General features: G+C 42.4%; 1 protein-coding gene across 5 annotated transcripts in view; it reads left to right on the top strand.

Moving 5' to 3' along the window:
- The window catches only part of LOC126427022 (zinc finger protein 99-like), a 458,738-nt gene that overhangs the window by 42,153 nt on the left and 395,415 nt on the right, over positions 1-21,170 (top strand). For all 5 annotated transcript variants that reach the window (XM_050089188.1, XM_050089187.1, XM_050089186.1 and 2 more), the window contains one exon: positions 4,876-4,968. In XM_050089188.1, the coding sequence (XP_049945145.1) occupies positions 4,876-4,968 (93 nt within the window). The remainder of the gene's footprint in view (positions 1-4,875; positions 4,969-21,170) is intronic.

Here is a 21,170-nt window from a genome sequence, read left to right as displayed (position 1 = left end):
GCCATATTTTATTGTCCTGTCCCTGTTTTATTCACTCCCATGTTGTCCTGTGTCTGCTGTCTACCTTACAGGGACCTTTAGCTGATGACTCTCGAGGAGCTGCTTGTGTCCTTAGTTTTATTACATTGACGGACTTGTCCAAAGAGATCTAACTCTTTTACTTTGTTTATCTGCATCTTTGCAACTACATTCTGGTGTTGCCCCCTTGCATTTTTCTACACTATTAGTGCACTAACATTTGTAACTGGGCGCTGATGACCTTTGTAGTTGAGTGCCCTAAACAAAAAAGAGTACCTTGGCGATCATCAGAGATTGCTGAGGCCATTAGTGATAGTAGGCAGGCTCTCCAGCACCATAAGTGGCACTAATCAATGGAGCATCTTATTTACTTTAAGTGGCTTCATCCCCAGTTCTGCCATCTGATGAAATGTTACCAACAAGAATGCTGGGAGCAGCATGTTTCAACCATCAGACCACCTCTCCTCTGCAGGTTTGACCTAAGATGAGATTTCTCTACGTACACCAGACACTAGTAGGTGTATCTGCTGTTGCCTTGAAATTGCACTGTCTTCACTGACCCGTACACCATTCCCAAACATTTTGCTCTGCATATGCTCGAGTCTCAGCATCTGAGAATTATCAACCTGTCTTTCATGTTATCAAGCAATGATTAGAGCAAAAGCAATTATCTTTTACTACATGCTACCTGGAGCTGTATAAAGCTCCATTCATTGAGTGGGAATTCATCAGTGTCCTAGTCATCTGTGCTGATACAGCACCAGGGCCAGGTCATATCCACAACCAAATGATCAGGCACCTATCAGTGGATTGTCAGCATCATATCCTTGCCATCTATAACTGGATCTGGAGTGTGGGCCAGTTCCCATTGCAACAATTACAAAGCATCATTGTGTCACAGTGTTGAAACAGGGTAAGCACCTTTAGAGATTAGCAGTTCTCACACAGCAAGTGTTACCAATGTTCTCCATAAATTGCTTGAATGCACAGTGAGCTGGCAGCTGTGTGGCTCCTTGAGTCTAGGGGTCTTCTGGCTGCATCCGAGTGTGGCTTTCGCCAAGGCTGTTCCACTACTGATCTGGTTTGCCTGCAGTCTGCCAGCCTATGAGCTTTTGCCCAATGTCAATGCATTATTGCCATCTTTGACCTGCAAAAGCTGTATGACGCCAGGAGGTGAGGCCATATCCTTGCAGCCTTACACGAGTGGGTTATGTGGGAGACACTCCCAATTTTTATCTATAATGTCCTGTCACAGTGTATGTTCTGGGTTCTAGTCCATACTTCCCACAACACTCCACATACCCAAGAGAATGGACTCCTGCAGGGCTCTTTACAGTGTGTCCTTGTCTTTCTGCAAGCCATCAATGGTCACCTCTAGCTGTGAGGTCATTAGTATCACCATCCTTACAAGCTGACTATTTGGGCCTCTTACTATTGCTCCTATAGTGGGGGTGCCACTGAATGTAGACTGCAAGGCACCATATGAAAGATGCTGTCATGGGCACTCACCCATGGATTTTGGTTTTCAGGTGCCAAGACCCATGTCATGGTTTTCTGTCAACATCGTACGGTTCATCCACAACCAGAACTATATCTTCCTGACAAACTACTCAATGTGGCAGGAACTTACTGTTTTTTAGGACTGGTGTTTATTTCTTAGTTGACATGAATTCCCAGTATTTTGCAGTGTAAGTGAAAGTGCTTGCTGCACCTCAGTACACTTTGTCTCCTGAGTAACACCAGCAGAGTGCACTGCCCGTCTGCAGCTTTACAAAGCCGTAATACAACCCTTTCTTGGTTATGGGAGTCTGCTATATGGTTCGGCATCATCCTCAGCATTGTGTATACAGGATGTACACCACTGTGGTGTTTGATTTGCTACAGGAGCCTTTTGAAATAGTCTTGTGGACAGATTGTGTGGAGGCTGGGATCCATTCATTGTGTATCCATTCATTGTGTATCAAGAGCCAACAACAGCTTCTCAGTTATGTTACCTATGTTTGCAACTCTCTTATGCATCCAAACTATCATCCCTTCTTTCCAAACACGGAAACCCATCTTCCATAATGGCGGCCCGGTTCAGGGATTTTGATCGCAGTCCACACCCTGTCCCTCCCCTCTGAACTCCAGTTATTTCTTCCTCCACCTCTCCTCTGGGCCCACTCATGTTCACCTCTGTGGAAAACCCATTGGTCACATCTTTTTCTTGATCCATCATGAGGTCCGAAAGACACGGTCCCTCCTGAGGCCCTCTACAGCTAATTTTCCTTGCCAGAAGCTGTAGAGTTGGTAGCCATATCTCATGCTCTTAAGCATATCCTTTCCACCACTGATGGGTCTTTCATCTTCAGCAACTTCTTGACCAGTTTGAAAGCTTTCAACCCCCTCAGCATACCTTGGTCATTGCTAACCAGTAGTCCCAGTATGCCCTTGAGCAATGTGGATTCTCAGTGATGATTGTTTGGAGTCTGGGTCATGTTGGGATCCCTGCGAACAAGCTTACTGATAGCTTGCCCAAATGGGCTACCAGTAAACTGGCTCTTGTAATCAGTATCCTGGAAAGAGACCTCTGATCAGTATTACGCCATCAAGTTTTAGGAACCTGAAATACGGAATGAATCACTGTGACTTCAAACAACCAGTGATAAGAAGACTATAAATCTATGGAGGTCCTCCATGAAGGCTCTCACAAGCATTCTGCCATCCTCTGCCAGCTCCACATCAGCTGTATCTGGTGGTCTCATGGTCATCTCCTCCAGTGCCACACCACTGTAGTCATTCCCATTCAACAGTGGTCTACATTTTGCTGTACTGTCTAACCTAGCCACCTTGTGGCAGAATCTTAATCTCCCTGACGTGCTACCCCTGATGCCACGGTGGCTGACTTAGTTTTATATCTAATTCACGAGGAGGGTTTTTATCGATCTCTTCAAGGGAGGGCAACTTAACATTTTCGGGCAATTGATGTAAAACACATCCTCTTTCATAGTTCTATGGTTACTGTCTACACTGGTTGCTGCTTGATATGTAAGAAATATTTTTGATTGATATTTTGGGGTCAATTGCTTATTGTTGTACCTGCATTCAAGAATAAACTCAGCTTTGGTTTCAAATATCAGACTTGTGCACCATATTTTCTTGCTGCCTCTTTCTAATTGATGAATATATGTGATTATTAGTGTTGTGGCCTTGGCAGCTTCTACACAAGTTTCAAAGTCTCTCTCTCTCTCTCTCTCTCTCTCTCTCTCTCTCTCTCTCTCTCTCTCTCTCTCTCTCTCCCTCTCTCTCTCTGGCGCCTCCCTCTCTCTGGCGCCTCCCTCTCTCTGGCGCCTCCCTCTCTCTGGCGCCTCCCTCTCTCTGGCGCCTCCCTCTCTCTGGCGCCTCCCTCTCTCTGGCGCCTCCCTCTCTCTGGCGCCTCCCTCTCTCTGGCGCCTCCCTCTCTCTGGCGCCTCCCTCTCTCTGGCGCCTCCCTCTCTCTGGCGCCTCCCTCTCTCTGGCGCCTCCCTCTCTCTGGCGCCTCCCTCTCTCTGGCGCCTCCCTCTCTCTGGCGCCGTCCACCTCTCTGGCGCCGTCCACCTCTCTGGCGCCTCCCTCTCTCTGGCGCCTCCCTCTCTCTGGCGCCTCCCTCTCTCTGGCGCCTCCCTCTCTCTGGCGCCGTCCACCTCTCTCTGCCACCCTCCCCCTGTCTGAGAGAGTCATGTAGGAACAAGACACAGAACCCTAGATGATTCAATTTTTTTGCTATTTCAGTTTCTTGCAGACCCATTAAAGGCTGACAGCGCTAGTGTTTGGGCAAAGCAAGATCTCAATCTGAAACTACATGCTGATTGATCTGAGCATAATGTAAGTTTTCACACATGCACTGTATTGTGCAGTAAGGATGTCATGACACAAATACGGGGTATTAAAGCTAAATTTTCATGGATGGTGAACAATTGTAAACTATGATACCAGCTATTTTCAAGAATGTTTGTGGTCTTCCAGTTGACTCTAGTGAGCTATGTTAATTGTAGGTTATTACCAATAGTATTTTAACAACACTTGTAACAAGGATATGTTTACAAACCATTACCCTTGCATTAATTTTTTATTATGATTCTATGTAATGAATGCCTTAAGTACATATTTGGTGTCAACAGAGCAAGGAAAGTCTTTTGGAAGTAATTGTTAATCTTGTTACACGTCTCTGTGTCACAGTGCTATAACAGATGATATGGAACTATATATCATGGATATTTTGTAGAGTTCCCAGTCATTATTCAATGTAGTATTTATATCATTACTGAAATCCTGCTTTCGGTGTATGTAATTCTGTAAGATTTTCATCCAGTACACGTCATAAATTTCAATTGTTTCCTTAAGAGCAGGCACTGAAAATATGTGGTGACAGAGCAAGAAGCTGTGTAAATAGCATTAAATTTGGTTAATTTTGCTGATAATGTGTGGAATGCCATGGTCATTTGATTAATAACCAAAAATTCCTCTTGTTTATGGGTTTACAGCTGGAAGATTATTTGCATCTATTTATTATTTGAGTTTAATTTTGAAATGTTGCCACATTCGTATATCAAGTTTGTATATGGGAGTACGACCATCCGATAGAGCAGGCCATAGTGCCTCTGAAATCAGAGTGGATTATGTGACAGGAAAAGAAATAGAAAGTCTGCCAAATAAATACTACACAATGGCTGATAGCAAAATCAGAGAATTGATTTGGTTGCATTCTGACACTCACCCTTCAGTCGATAAGAATCTCTGAAGTTGGATGATACTCATGAGAGAGGAATAGGGAGAGCTGTCATATACACACAGAAGTTACCAAGCAGCTATAATTCACAGACTGTTTCTGTCTTTCAGTCCATTGAAGATCCATTGGGAATATCATGGTCCACTGATTTTATCAAGGAGGATCCTGAATTAAATTTGGAACTGAGTGCAGCTGAGAATATTGTAAGTATTTACATGTTTGATGTATTGCCTGTAGTCAAGTAATAAGTCTTTGTGTAGAGTAAAAGATGCATTGCAATGAAATTGTCACAGATTGCCAGTTTTCTGGAACTTGTTGCTGATGATAATTGTAGAGTATTCTTGTATTCCTGCACTTGACTTTCATTTCACCTGTTACGTGCTGACTGTTTTAAATAGAAATAGAAGTGGAAAGGGACAGGTAGCTGGTATAATCATGTTTTTTGTAGCCCTTGTTGATATCAAGTGTATTGTATAATGGCTGTGTGCTATGGTCACAAAATTCACATTTAGATGAAGTGTAAGTTCTAAAAGTGTAGGTCATTTGAAAAATATTCCTACTTTCAATAACTTCTGATAAATGCAGTTCAAAAGATCATTGGCTGTTCTTATCTTTTGTGTGAATCATAGTTATTCTTACATTTGTCCTAAAAAATTTTTGGGTTATGAAAAAGAGAGGGAAAATTTGTGTGTTGCAGATCAGCCCTGATACTTTGGCCAAAACCTGTTCATATTGTGGCAGCTTCTGTGGTGCCTGTTTTATTAGTTATAAAATTTTCAGTAATAGAATAACTCTGTATATGGCTTTTGGTGAATGATTGTACATAGATAAAGCCATGTATGACCTCACTATTAGAGTCCTGGCAGATCTAAAGAAGAAAGATCATTTTTTTTCAGATGCTTTATGACCTGGGTAAGAGAAAGAGATGCTCACATTGATAAATATGTCACAGGAGTGAAATTAGACAAAGATTGGGGAACATTTAACATACAATTGCAGAAGGTTAGGTACTGGCTCACTCTTGATCTCATTGTTCATAAACAAACTTGTTGCAGTTACAAAGCATTCTTCGGGCACAAAATGTTGGCTTCTTCAACAAAGAAATGTGTGGTGATTATACAAGCATACAGGTCAAGGAAACAAACGATCATGCTAGGAACAGCTCACATTATGTAAACGAGTGTCGCAGAGACTCATGTTATGCCATTTTAAACAAATGAAAGGGATGCATTGGCATCACAAGTAGGCAGGACAGTAAGGGAAACAGTAGTAGTGTTGTTCCATAACAAGGGTTTTACAGAAATGAGAAGTCGGGCATGTGCAAACGAGAAGCTACACCAAAACAATGAACTGTACAGTGTCCTAGGGCATAGCTGTAGTTGTCAAAGTGGCTGGATTGTAGTTGGTGACCACTTACCATGAAAATACAAAAGGCCATACTGGCCTTCGTATGCAGCCCAAGAGATCACAGGTCAAACAAGATGTCTCCATAGCACCAGGGCCAGAGGTTCAGGGATAGTGTTCACTGCATGGAGTGCTGCTCCCATAGCAAGTGTGCAGAACAGTGTGTTTCTAGTTGTGTGGCCTGGAAAACCATGTCATGTGGTTGACACTGAAATCACTGATGTATACCCCCCACTTGTTACTTTGAAAATACGTAACTTAAATTAAATAGTCGTAGACACCTGATCCAAATCTACGAATAGGATGTGTGACCATAAGAGTGAGCCTGAGTGGCACATGCAGTTATGCAGTGAACATCTTAGCTCTGTCAGCCAGAGTGACACGCAGTCTTTGTGGTCTCAGGAGCATAAAATGCTAGTGCTTAAAGATGCAGAAAAATTGGGCTGACCATCTTGATACTGGCACATGGCCAGCAATATTCTGTATTAATTGTGGAATTGGGGGAATTTTTTAAAGTAATTGCATGAGAAGCTAGTGCAAGATAGCAAAATAATACTTTGCTGGAGAAGCAATTAAGTGGTAGGCTGCCACATCTGTTACTGGTAGGTTCAAACAGTACACAAGTGTTAGAGATGCTTCAGGAACTCAAATAAGAACTTCCAGAAGAAGGTGACGTTCTTTCGAGGCATACTATTGAGAAAATTTAGAGAAATGCCATTTGAATGTGATTGCCGAACAATTTTGTTGTTTCCAACATACATTGCATGTAAGGACTATGAAGATAAAATTTGAGAAGTCGGGGCTGATATGGAGGCGCATAGACAGTCTTTTTCCCTCGTATTTGTGAGTGGAATGGGAACAAAAATGACCAGCAGGGTTATGGGGTACCTTTCCCAATGCACCATTAGCTGGATAGTGGAGTATCGATGTATGTGGAGATACTTGGTAAAATAAGTAGCTGATTAATGTAGTAGGAGCAACAGTGATATTTTTTATAGTAGTAAGTGTACATTCACATACCTATAAAATAATCCATTAGCAGTTCCCATAATTAGCAGTGTGAGTAGATTAGCACTAGTCACAAACAGCTGGTTGTCAGTATACTTCAGAGGTAAATTCCTGTGGGAGCTTCTGCCTTAAGATTTGCAGCCTGGCTCACCAACTTACATCCACATCTTCGTTTATGGAATGCAATGTGTAAATCAAGGAATGAACAAATGAATAACATTCACACCCCATCTCTAGCCAGAGCAGAGGTTACAGTGTTGAAAGCAACTCTAATTTTATGAAAAAATTTCTGAGACTTTCAATAATAGATGCAACCCATCAAGACAAATTACCATATTTTACTGAAAGAACTTATACCTGTATAAGCAATTCTTCAGGATGTTTAAAATCATCAGATTTCACAAAGCTGTAACTTTGTATTAAATAAAGGTACAGAATTGGGGTCTGATTTTTACTTCTATACATGCCTGCAAAGCCTTTATTTACAAAGGAACCATATGATCTTCCCATTGATTACAATTTGTGTGTGTGCACATATGATTTTATGGTGCTTTTAACAGCTGTGTTTAGGATCAGATTCATCATTTACTGATCACAAATATCAAAATTCTTTTCAACACATTTAAGCAGCCATGCGATAGAATTGATCCATGCGTTTCCAAGCATGTCAGTTTAGGAAACTCACTGTTGTTCGTATGTAGTATCATAGTTCATCCAGTGATGGTGGAAGAGGAGGCACATAGGTGGAGCCTTTCTCAAACTCCTGCCAATAAGAGATAGCATACTGTGAGATGAAGCAAATTTCCAGGGCAGGTCTGCAGCCACTTATAGCTGATCAATCCCTCGGGCAGCTAACTGTTCAGAAGTGTTCTTTTGTGCAGGTTCCAATGCAGTGGTACACAATCCATATGAACAATGATATTTCTGATAATTTTCCATCTCTTCTGTTTTTGGTTGATCTATGTGTTTTCTAATATTGTAAACATTCTTCAGTTTGTTACAGAATTCCCTTCTCTTCAGATTCAGTTCAGTGCCAATCTCACTAAACTGTTTATCACATCCCTTGAGTTTAGTAATAAATCATGATCACTACCAACAAACTTCCTGTCCCATATTGCACAGCACATAACCCTTATTAATGTTGCAGCTACCAGTTCAAGTCATCCCTTGACAACTCATTTTATAACATGCAATTTAATTATAAATGACCTGCTACTGGAAAATGTAGACATTACTGGTCACAGACTAAATGGTACATATTGCATACAATTCCTTGGTGTCTACTTGGGTTTCAGTTGAAATGGGATCAACAAAATCGTAAACTTCTCAAGTTGATCCCCTCAACACTACTCACTCAGAGGCAATTATGATAGTGTCTTTTGGAGTTTTGACTTGTTTTTGGAAATATCTTCTGGGACAGCCAACTACAAATAAATAATATATTTGTTACTTAATGTAAAAGCCAATAGGGAAATCCATAGTGAGATGTAGGCGCAAGATTCCCTAGGTCAGTGAAGAGGTTTGTGTGAGGTGTTCAGTTGTCATCATCACATCATTGGTACTACAAGCTTGTATAGGATAAATACTAATTTGTTCATAGCTGCCATGTCCTATAAGATTATCCTATAGGATAGTACTGAGTGAAAGCATGCTAGGAAGCATTTCTGCAAGCTGACACTCTGGAAGAACATTCATTAATTGCAAGGCAGAGAGATACGAGCATTCTCATGCTGGTGCTTCCTTAATTTAATATCCATCCAAATGCCCAAGAACTTCTCATGTATCCTCATTCAGTGCCTGTCATTGATATCTCCTTGTATCTGTAAGTCATTTGTATTTGTTTGGAATTGCATCAAGTGTGCTTATATAAGTATAAAAGTTGAATTTTTGTTACGTTGGCTGTAAACTAGTTGAAAGCATGTTCCTTTATTTTCCTGGCTGTTTCTAGTATGAATGTGTTTGCCAGTTATCAGTGTACTTGGTGTCATCAGCAAGTATTGCAGGTTTTGAAGGCACCTGCAATGGTTTTAGCTCAACATTTATGTAGGTCAGGATAAATCAAATGCTGAACCCTGTGGGACATGGCATGATTGTTTCTCCACTCTGTATTCAGTTTTCCTCCCAAGGTATCATTTATTACTATGACCCAGTTTTTGTTGCTAAGGTAAGATTCAGTTCTTGTAAGTGTAATTCATTTAACACCGTAGTTTCCTGAGTAAAGGGAGATGAAGGTTGTAATGTGATACCAATAAGGTTTCTACACTTATACTGCATATTTCAGTCATGCTGTAAAGTCAGCACAATATTTTAGTTATTAGATTGTTGCAATCATAACAAGAAGAGTTACTGCTTCTGTCAGCAGATGATTCTTGTAACTGATTTGACCATTCATCTGATGTCTGGTCAAGCATACATATCCTGACTGAGTCTGATGAATCTAGTTTCAATGGTCACTCGCCCCACCCCCCAGTTTTTTTCAGCTGCTGTTAAGAAATTATTGTTTTCATGGTCTGATATTATCTCAGTTTTCCCTAAATATTGGGCTGGTACATAAGTTAATAGACTTTAGTTTTGCATGTTGGTATTCCTGTTGCTGAGGGTTTATTTATCAATTGTCATTTTTTATTTGTAGTTCACTGTTGCTCTTTGAGTTTACATATTGTCATTTTGTCATTTGAAGATACTAAGTGGAACTGTGGCTACTAGATAGTGGAGTGCCCAGTGGAGAAATAGGAGCACTGTTGGGTTCTATATAGTTGTAAAAGCAATGGAGGCAGCCAGAAACATTTGCATCCTGTTTGTGGTTAATACCTTTGGACAGAGCTTGGCAATAAAATTGTTTTTTCATTCTAAGGAGAATTGTTTTGCCATTAGTGACTTACCTTTGGGGCTTCATGGCGATCATTTTAATGCATTAATTCACAATGATCCATGTCACTGTACTTCAGAACTGGCAAATTCGATGAACTGTGATCTCTTCATGACCTTCCAATATTTGCATGCAATGGGTAAAGCTCAAAAATAGGGTGTATGTATACCACATGCACTAAACCAAAATCACAAAAATGGATAGCCATATGCGCATTCTTGCTTGCCTGTAACCAGTTATTTGTGAACAACACTAATCATTCCTGCCCTCTATCATTATGCTGACCAGAAATGGTGACTTTGTGCTAAAATAAGGAAAAGAAAGGAATGATTGAGCCCAAACAAAGCAGCAACAAAAAGCATCCACAAAAGATAATGCCCTTCAGGGGGCTCAGCATTTAGTTGTTGGGTATGAGCTTGGTGACCCCGGGGTCCCTGAGCTGGGGACTGGGAAGCACCACCAGTCCTCAATACTGTAAGCTCTGAGCATGCTTCAACGACCACCATAAGGCATGACGGTGGAACGTTGTACAGTACAGAGCCCGGGAATCTTGGCTTAACTGCCTGGGTCGCGAGGATGGTATAAACCTCTATAAGAAAAAAAAAAAAGAGAAAAAAAAAATCTCAAGGTGTGCTGCGTGCCGAGGAGATGCGTGGCTGTTGAGGTAGAACAGTTGCTAGTGGGTGACATCTGGGGAACCTGCTGCCCCCTGGTTGTATTAGACTTACCCAAGCAAGCGGGGCTCTGTCTGGGTGGACATTCCTTCCCCTAGCTGCTCATGGGACCACCATGAAATGAAATATGAATAGTGTGCAAGTACGAGTTTCTAAGAAAGGAAAGTTCAATGCTTTACAGTATGACCCTCAATTGCTCCCTTCCCTGTCCACACCAGGGGAGGAACGGCAGTCTAAATTACGTGGTGCGACGTATTCTCCTCGATTTCTGGTTTGCAGCTGAACAGATGGGGACACATTTCTAACCACAAACCCTCAGTTTTTTGTGGAAAATTTAGAGGATAAGTTTGCAGAAGTTGAGGGCATGTCTAAAATGAGGTCTGGAGCAGTTCTCAGACAGACAGCATACCCAGCAGTCACGGGCATTGCTTCCTTGTGACAAGCTCGGTGATGTTGCAGTCTCCGTTATGCCTCATAAGAGCCTCAATATAGTTCAGGGAATTATTTTTCATCGTGATATGTTTTTGCAGTCAGATGACGAGCTCCGTGCAAATCTGGAACGCCGCGGTGTCTACTTTGTACGACGTGTCTTCAGGGGACCTAAAGATAGTAGGTTCGCCACTGGCGCCTTCATCTTGGCTTTCGAGGGTGACACCCTGCCCGAGAAGGTCGAGGTGGTGATATATCGATGTGATGTTAAGCCTTACATCCCCCTCCCATGCGCCGCTTTAAGTGCTGGAGATTTGGGCATATGTCATCGAGATGTGACGCCAACTCTACCTGTCAGGATTGTGGACGTGCCTCACACCCCAACGTCCCATGTTCGCCGCCCCCTGTCTGTGTCAATTGTGGACAGAAACATACAACTTGCTCGTCAGACTGCACAGTTTATCAAAAAGAATGGAAGAACATGGAGTATATGACCTCAGACAGGCTCACTTACACAGAGGCCAAACGCAAGTACGACCAACTTCATCCTGTGCGCATTTCATCGATGTTTGCTGCAGCAGCTTCAATGTCGCCATCCCTGGCGACGAGGTCCCAAGCTCAGCCACTTTTTGTGGGCCCTCCAGCCCGGCCGTCTATTCCTGCTCCCCAGGCAGTTGGGGAACACCCTCTTCTGTTGCTCCCCTGTTATCAACATCGGGAGTAACAACCCCTCCTTCTTTGGGGACTTCAGTCCACACCTCTGAGCGGGAGAAGTGCCTGCCTCCTCCGGCTCCCCTCGCGCAGATGGGATTGCTTGGTGCTCTCCCTTCCACAGTTACTGCCCCTCCAGATGTCGGCCAGTGGCTGAAAAAGCCACCACTTGAGGTCCATAGGGTTTCCAGGTCTTCGTCGGTCCATGAGACTGTGTCGGAAAAAACCCACCCAGTCTGATAAACTGAAGGACAAACGGGACCCTACCAAAAAGAAGAAAAAGCAAAAGGAGAAGGACATAGAGACAGAAAAGGAGTTCACCACAGCGCCTGAAGATGATGTGGAGAATCTAGATGTTGCTCGACCCGCAGCTCCTATGGAAGTTGATCAGGCTACTTCGCAATTGGTGGCAGCAAGCTTCACACCCCACCCCCCACGCCCCCCCTCCCTCCCCCATGTTCTCTCATGTCTTCACAGTTGGATACCATTATCCGTCAATGGAATTGCCATGGTTTTTTCCACCACCTTGCTGTGTTGAAACAGCTTTTGTGCTGCTACCCTGCCACTTGTCTGGCTCTACAGGAAACCTGGTTTCCTCTTCGACGGAGCCCCTCCCTTAGAGGCTACTGGGGTTACTACAAGAACCGTGTAGAATACGACAGGGTGTCTGGTGGTGTCTGTGTTTATGTTCTTGCCACTGTTCCTAGTGCCCCAGTGCCACTTCACACGGCTCTCGAGGCTGTGGCTGTCCAAATCCGGGCAGGAATGGAGCTTACCATCTGTTCCCTCTACCTTCCCCCAGATGAGGTCGTCCCTCTTGCCGACCTAGGGGCCTTCTTCGCCCCCCCCCCCCCTCCATTCCTCATTTTGGGGGACTGTAATGCCCACCACCCTTTAGGGGATCGGGCCCAGATCTCGGGCCAGGGTAGGAATGTTGAGGGTCTCTTGGCACAGCAGGACATTTGCCTCCTTAACACTGGTGCTCCCACATATTTTAGCTTGACTCATGGTACATACTCGGCCATTGACCTCTCTCTTAGTAGCCCTGGTCTTCTTCCATACCTCAGTTGGAGGGTTCACGACGACCTCTGTGGTAGTGACCACTTTCCTATCCTGGTTTCTCTTCTTCAATCCCAACCCCCTGACCAGCTGCCACGATGGTCTCTTTGTGGAGCTGATTGGGCAGCCTACACCTTAGCTACTATGGCCATTGCTCTGCTTCCTGGTGACATTGATTTTGCAGTGGATGAGGTCACTATGGCCATTGTTTCTGCTGCTGAGGCAACTGTTCCCTGCTCTTCAAGTACCCTAAGGCGTAAGTCAGTCCCTTGGTGGACACCAGAGACTGCAGAAGCTATTCGGGACCGCCAGCGAGCCCTGCAACGAAACCAGCGTCGTCCTTCCCTAGAGAATTTGGTTGCCTTTTAATGGCTGCGGTCCCGGGCTCGGCAGTTAATCCGGCAGAGCAAACAGGACTGCTGGGAACGATATGTTGCCACCATAGGTTCTCACACCTCCCCATCTCAGGTGTGGTCGCGGGTTCGGCGCATTTTTGGCTTTCGCCCTCATGCGTCTGTCCCTTGCCTTTCTCTTCGGGGTACACTTTGTACTGACCCAATCGCCATCGCCGAACATCTGGCAGAGTACTTCACTCGTATTTCCGTGACAGCAGGCTAGAGTGCAGAATTCCGCACCATTAAAGAGCAGGCTGAGCGTACGCAGTTGTCGTTTCGCACGCACCGTTGAGAATGATACAACGCCCCATTTAGTGAATGGGAGTTCCACAGTGCCCTTACAGTTTGCCCCGATACCTCTCCACAAATTCACAACCAGTTTCTTCGCCATCTCTCGGCGCATTGTCAGTGTGAATTACTCGCCCTGTTTAACTGCATCTGTACGGAGGGTGTTTTCTTAACTCGTTGGCAGGATAGTGTTACCATCCTGGTACTGAAACATGGTGCAGGTCCGCTGGTGGTTGATAGCTATCGCCCTATCAGCCTTACCAACGTCATGTGCAAACTCTTGGAACAGATGTTGAGTTGGCAGCTCATGTGGAGGGGCCTCCTAGCCCAGCAACAGGGGACTTCCGTCAGGGCTGCTCAGCGATCGACAATTTGGTCTCGCTAGAGTCGGCTATTTGTACAGCTTTTACTCGGCGAGAACATCTAGTTGCTGTTTTCTTTGATCTTCGGAAAGTGTATGATACCACCTGGCACCATCATATTCTTGCTACGCTGCACGAATGGGCTTACAGGGTCCACTTCCGATTTTTCAATGGAGTTTTCTCTCCAATCGCTCCTTTCAGGTCAGAGTTGGCACTTATTTTAGCTCATATTCAGGAGAACCGTGTGCCACAAGGGCTCGGTTCTTAGTGTTCCCCTCTGTATGGTGGTGATTAATGGTCTTGCGGCTGTGATGGGCTCACCGGTCTGTTCCTCTCTATATGCCAATGACTTTTGTCTTTATTACAGTTCCCCAAGCATCAGTGTCGCTAAACGGCGGCTGCAGGGAGCTATCCGTAAGGCACGTCTTTGGGCGTCCAACCATGGTTTTCAGTTCTCAGCCTCCAAGACCTGAGTGATGCATTTCTGTCGTCGTCGAACGGTCCACCTCCATCCCGAGCTCTACCTTGCCAATGAACTCCTTCATATTGAGGAGACGCATCGCTTCCTTGGCATGCTGTTTGATGCTCAGCTCAATTGGACACCTCATCTTCGTGAGCGTAAACAACAGTGCTGTTGGCACCTCAACATCCTTCGCTGCCTCAGCCACACCATTTGGGGGGCTGCACAAACAACCCTCCTACAGTTCTATAAGGCCTTAGTCCAGTCCTGTCTCGACTACGGGAGCATGGTGTACGACTCAGCAGCACGTTCAATGTTTCAGATCCTCGACCCAATTCTCCATTGTGGTGTCAAACTGGCGACAGGTGCCTTCCGCACTAGTCCGGTGACTAGCCTTGTTGTAGAAGCTGGAATCCCTCCCCTGCGATTCTGCCGACAACAGTTGCTTGCATCTTACATCGCCTGCATCCATGCCACCCCGACCATCCAAACCGCAGGCTCCTTTTTCCATCTTCTGCACTCCCCTCCCCATGACGGCAGCCTAGGTCGGGTCTCCCGATCGCAGTCCGCGTTCGTTCCCTTCTCTTGTCACTAGGATCCTTTCCCCTTCCTCCATCCTTCTGGCCCTCTTCTTCTACCCCTCCTTGGTCCCTTCCTCACTTGCGGCTTTGCTTGGATTTGTCCTGTGACTCCAAGGCCTCCGTTCCACCTGCCAGTCTTCAACAATTCCTGGCTCTTCTTGCCTCGTTTCGCGATGCAGATGTAGTCTACACCGATGGTTCTGTGGTCGATACACAGTGGGTTTGCTTTCAGCCATGGCGACTACATTGAGCCTGCCTTGTGGGAGCATTGTTTTCACTGCGGAGCTGGTTGATCTTTATCATGCACTCGATCACCTTTCCTCCTGCCCTGGGGAGTCATTTGCCATATGCAGTGACTCCCTGAGTGGATTGCAAGCACTTGACCAGTGTTTCTCTCGGGACTCTTTGGTGCACGGTATTCAAGATGCTGTTTCTGCTCTTGCCGAGTGTCGTCGTTCGACGTTTGTGTGGACTGCGAGCAACATCGGCATTCCAGGAAACGAATGTGCCGATTGGCCAAACAGGCCACCACTTCACCACCCCTAGAGCTTGGTCTCGTGGAAAGAGGCCTCTGGTCAGCCCTACATCGCAAGGTCCGTGATGTCTGAAGCTCTGAATGGTCTGTCTTGAACACGCCAAATAAGCTGAGCATGGTAAAGTCATCCATGGCCATATGGAACTCATCCTAGAGGAGCACGCGTAGGGACTCAGTTGTTCTCTGCCGTCTGCGAATTGGACATAGGCGGTTGACCCACAGCAATCTTCTTTGTCGTGAGAACCCGCCCAAGTGTCGCTGTGATGCAGGACTGACAGTGGTCCATCTTCTTATGCATGGCCCCCTTTTAGCCCCCTTGTGGCAGTCCTTTAATTTACCAGCTGCACTTCCTTTAATTCTCGGTGATGGTGCCTCTATAGCTGACTCAGTTTTAAGTTTTATCCGTGCAGCTGGGTTTTATCACTCACTCTAGTACGGGCATTCTTGCATGATTTCTTAGGCTAGACCCACTCCAGCGACTTTTAAATGTGACGTGGATACCAAAATACTGTCTTTTATGGTAACAAGTTGTGTTGGTACCTCTATCAACACTTTCCAGCTGGAGGTTCTTCGTTTGTAGTTGAGTGGTTGACCTTTAACGTGATCCATCAACCACTGTAGTCTGTTTTACTCTAGTCAACTATTTGCTCTGTTCCTTTTAAGTGTCCTCTGTTTTGTGTTATTGTGGCGTTCATTTTAGCTCTGTACCCCTTGGTGTTACCTCCCTCTGGGTGCAGAGATTATGCTTGTCCTGTATAGGCCTTTTACAAGTATGTCTGTTTTTAACTGGGGTCTGATGACCTCGATGTTTAGCCCCCATCAAACCCCAAAACCAACCAACCAACCAACAAAAGATAATTTACATCCTGTGTAGTTTACTATGAATTGCATCCTTGAGATGTAACCACTGATTACTGCTGACATTTGCTGTCAACAACTGAGATTGGTTGCAGATGCTGTACATGAACAATGGCCAGGAAGACACTACTCCAGGATAATGCCTGCCCACAATCTGCTAGACTGATAAAAAACAGTACACAGGAGTTGGGTTTTGAAGTCAGTGCACACCTACCTTGTTCAACTGACCTTCCACCCTCAGATTTTCTCCTTTTCTGCTCTCAGTCGAACAAACTGCAAGGAACTTCCTTTCCAGATGAAAATGCGCTCATAGCCTTGCTTAATGAGTTCTTTGCCTTAAAACCAGGTGACTTCTACAGTTACAGAATGAAAAAGTCATCCCAGGATTGGGAGACTGCTGTAAATAGTGAAGGAGAATATTTCGTTGATTATATAAGTTTCTCTTATTTGTGTCTGTTATATATTAAAATTAGGGAATATGCCATGAACCATATACCAACTAAGTGATAGCTGCAAAAGGGTACATATGCCTTATCTTTTTTCATTTTACTGGTATGTTGTGTTTCCTTTCATCTCTGTCTAACCAGTATATATAATGAAACAGTATGTATAATGTTCAAAATAATACTTGGTCTGTTAAGCCTTGTGTCTGTGTACAGATGTTGCTAACACATATTGGTATTGTACACAACACAATTAACTCTGTGAATGTGTGCTAAGGCTTCATTGATGAATTTAATATTTTCTCAAAATAATTCTGATCTCCCAGTAAGGTTATGGCTAAGTAAATGACAGAAGATTTTTAATTTCTTGTCACAATATGATGTGGCTCTGTTGAGAGGTTAATGTAACCTGTGCACGGTTGTTTCTCAGAAAATTTTAGTAGTAGTTTCTGGGTCGCTGTGTTGTGACAGTTATCCAACATAAAAGCTTATTACTCTTGTTCTGAGGTATTGGGTTAAGTAATTTTAATTAACAGCCCAAAGGGTGCATTGAAATATTATCAAAAAATGAGCATAGCTTCTAAAACTAATTTTGTATGAAGAAAACACAATGGAGAATTGACAGAATCTGTAAATTAGTTAATAAATTTGTTTACTTCAGTGTAGAAATGACTGAAGCACTAAATATCCACCAATTGATGTTGTAAATAATTTGAATTTGTTGTATAATCAGCATTCCTGGTAGTTGCAGTGCATAGAGATGCAATTATTTCTTTATGGAATACAATAGTATACTTACTCATTAAAGGTCAGTTGAATCAGAATTAGAATTCAGCTGAGGAAAGAGTGATTACAAGTTTCCTCTTGGGCATCACACCTATGAAAAGTGAGTTTCATTAATTGTTATTGTTACATTTTCTTTTGTAAATGACTGATGTGTTCATACAGCTGGCTGTGTGGAATTAAAGGTAGCTCCTGAAAGAATTTTTTAAAATTATATTCAAATCAGAAATTGTTTGAATTGCACCCTTACTTTAAAATACAAATACACAAGGAATGTGTTAAATAAGGCATGCAGTAATTGTATTTAAAACTTGTAATCTAGAATATAAAAGTAAAAAACTAATTGCATTTGGGACACCATAAATTCTATACATGGCTCGCTCAAATAGTGTCATTCATAGTGCAGCTTTTGATACTCTAAAAAACTAAAACTATACATAAATCATATGATTTTAAACATACAAGTCTCTCAGTTTTTCATTATATTACATTTTCTTCTTAAAAGAAAAAGAAAAAGATTCATGTTGCAACACAGTCGTATGTTCCAATTCTAAACATATAAGTAATATCTGTTGCTTTTTAAATAATCATTAGTTGATTTATTAATGTTCAGATTTGTTCAGTTCTAACAAAAAGTGCTGTCACTTTTGTATTGTGTGAAAAAATTGTAGCCTTTGGAATGGGTTTCAAAAACATTACCATAGCTTCTGCATTTTCAGAGATGCCATAGAAATTGTTTTATACGTCTCTCATTTAAAATTTCTACAGTGACAAACAATCCAAGATTTATCAGATCAACATGCACATCTTTGCCAGCATCTGTTGCAGTTGTCTTCATCTGCAGCATTTGGTCCCCGCAAGAATAGTTTTACACCGGAATACCCAGCACATGTTTGATGGGTTGCATCCTTAGTTATGAGATGATGTTTGGTTTTTTCAAGCTTCAGGTTGGTTGGGTCAACAGTATTATGTTAGCTTAAGGTAAGAAATAATAATAGTTTTGAATATGAGCAAAAAGTTTGACCTGCATGTAATTTATGCTCACGCAGTTGTCCAGAAACCATCTTCCAGTACCATAAAGCATAGTTTTCCCTTGAATCTGAGTTTGTGCCCATTCATAAAAATCACCCAGCATGCCATTTTCTTTGTTTCATCTGGTTCCACAATCCTCTCCTCATTGTACTACCAATAGCATCCATCACAACTTTGCCATGACATGCAGCAAAGAATAGCAGTCCATTTCCACTTTAAATACTTTCGAACGCAAACTGGATAACATGTACTTGTTTTCAAATAGGGGAGTACAGCCATCTCAACAAATTGTCAACTTTTTTGACACACATGAGATCAGCTGTAATCTATGTAGGAACACAGCAATAGAAACTTTAATGTGTTAGATCTCATTAGTGATGATGGCATGATAAAATGTTTCCGCAGCATCTAGATTGAGTTTTTAATGAAGCAGTGAAATGTTAAATATAAAATGTGTTTATCAATTTCAGACACTATATCAGTGATGGTACCATTGACTACTTTATATTTTTGTTGCCTGCCAACATCAATCCATTTTTTCCATTTTACTTCTTTGTCAGTGAACTTCATTATTTAATGTGAAGTGAAGTTTAGGAGTTATAGCTTTTACACTTCTTTCATGAGTTCATAGCATACATGAAGTAACAGTAGGCCACATGTTCCAGTAACTCCTTACCACAAGAAAAAATGCTGTTTTCATTGCATTCACCAGATAATGAGAGTTGGCATAATACCTACATGCATACATTGAGGTGTATTCAAAACCAACAAAATGTGTAATGAATAAAAGAATGCTTTATTTGCCCTATTTCTGTGTCTACATAAAATTGCTTATAGGCTCCTTGAGCTGAAAATACTATGTAGTGTTTTTGCAGCACCCTGTGCATCTTAGTCTTCGGATCTTTAAATAATTTAGTACCCCATCTGTCAGGTGCTTGACAGCTTGTCATCTCTGTTGTAAAAAAAAATCAACTGTTTGCTTCTCTTTTTCTGAAACCTTGTTATTCAGTTTGTGTTGTTAATGTTTGCTTCAACATTATGGAAGTTGTTGCACTGGAAGAATTAAAATGTTTGTTACTACATATTTCCAAGTTGGGCTGTCTGAATGTAGCTATTCTGATCTTTTCACTGCCTTTCCTAAAGTTTATGGGGATTAGTATGAACCTAAATAGGGTTCTGATGATGACACTCCAGTGACGTGTCGTTGCACATTCACTTTTTTTGTACACTCACTTCCCAACTCTTTCTTCCTCTTTTCCTTTACTTTAAATTTAGACATTTGCTAAATTGCTCTCTTTCCTTTCTTCTGAAGTCTTGCAACATTTTATTATCTTTTTCTCTGCATTGAACCAGTTTTAATTGATTTGAATATAGTTTTGCAAAATTTATCTCAGTCTCTCAAACTTTCTATCCATTACCTTTAACAGAAAGCTAGCATTAATAATTTGTAACAGTGCACCAGCCTTCATATACAGATGTATTACTCTGTAACTTATTCAGCAAATGAAACTTTTATTGTTTCATCCACAAAATAATTCCCCCATAAATTCTTTGATTTACTGTACATTTTCTTAAAAAAATTGTTTAGATTGAAGTTAACTCAGTATTTTTACTTCCATATATGGCAGCAAACATAATAAATTTAAACTTAAAATGCCTCTAACACTGAAGGCAAACACAATGTATTTTGTAACATGGTCTATGCAGTTGAAATCAGCACACAGGAAGTGTCATACTGATGAGTAAGTTAGGTATATAGTGTTAATACAAAGTGTCTTCATATCATTGTAATCTCTACTTGTAACTTTCAAAAAGTAGATGTGGGAAATTATTTACATTTTTCGTACTCAGACAGGAAAATAGATACTACAGTTAAACCATGATGCAAAAACAAAGATAATGTTCAGAAAATTATATTTTAATTGTGTGCTTACATTTTGGAATGGCTCAAAACTAAAAATTTGTCAGACACAATGGCTGGCCTCCACTTAACTTCAGGAGGTGAAATAGTTAGTACTGACAATACATGCACACAAAAGTACGAGGAACTTCCCTAGCTTTTGGAATTATTTGTTTCTTCATCTGGAAAGAGTTAGTAACAGGTACAGGAAGGTTAGGAAAGAAGGGCAGGCCACTGAAACCCAGAGAGTGTCACTCACAAGGAAACATCATCAGTTTGATCTTATATGTTAGAGAGAACAAAAACATACCATATTTTATGGAGTACGACACACTTTTATCTTCGAAAAATTTCGTACAACATTCAGGTGTGTCTTTGACTCAAAATGTAAAAACGTGAATTGTTTGATGTAAAATTCCTGCAGGCTTAAAACAGGCCATATATTCAATGCTGTGGGAACCTATGTCTATCTGGCAATGCTGGATTCAACTGCCAGCAGCAGTGCACTGATGCGACGAACATGAGTTGGGGAGCTTCACAGGCTTGCTAACACTGTCCCCCTCCTACCCTACTATCACACACCCAGAAAACTGTCTAGCCTATGGTGTGTCACT

This window comes from Schistocerca serialis, chromosome 11 (assembly GCF_023864345.2).
Source record: "Schistocerca serialis cubense isolate TAMUIC-IGC-003099 chromosome 11, iqSchSeri2.2, whole genome shotgun sequence".
Lineage (NCBI taxonomy): Eukaryota > Metazoa > Arthropoda > Insecta > Orthoptera > Acrididae > Schistocerca > Schistocerca serialis.
This window is presented reverse-complemented; position numbering and strand designations above follow the sequence as displayed.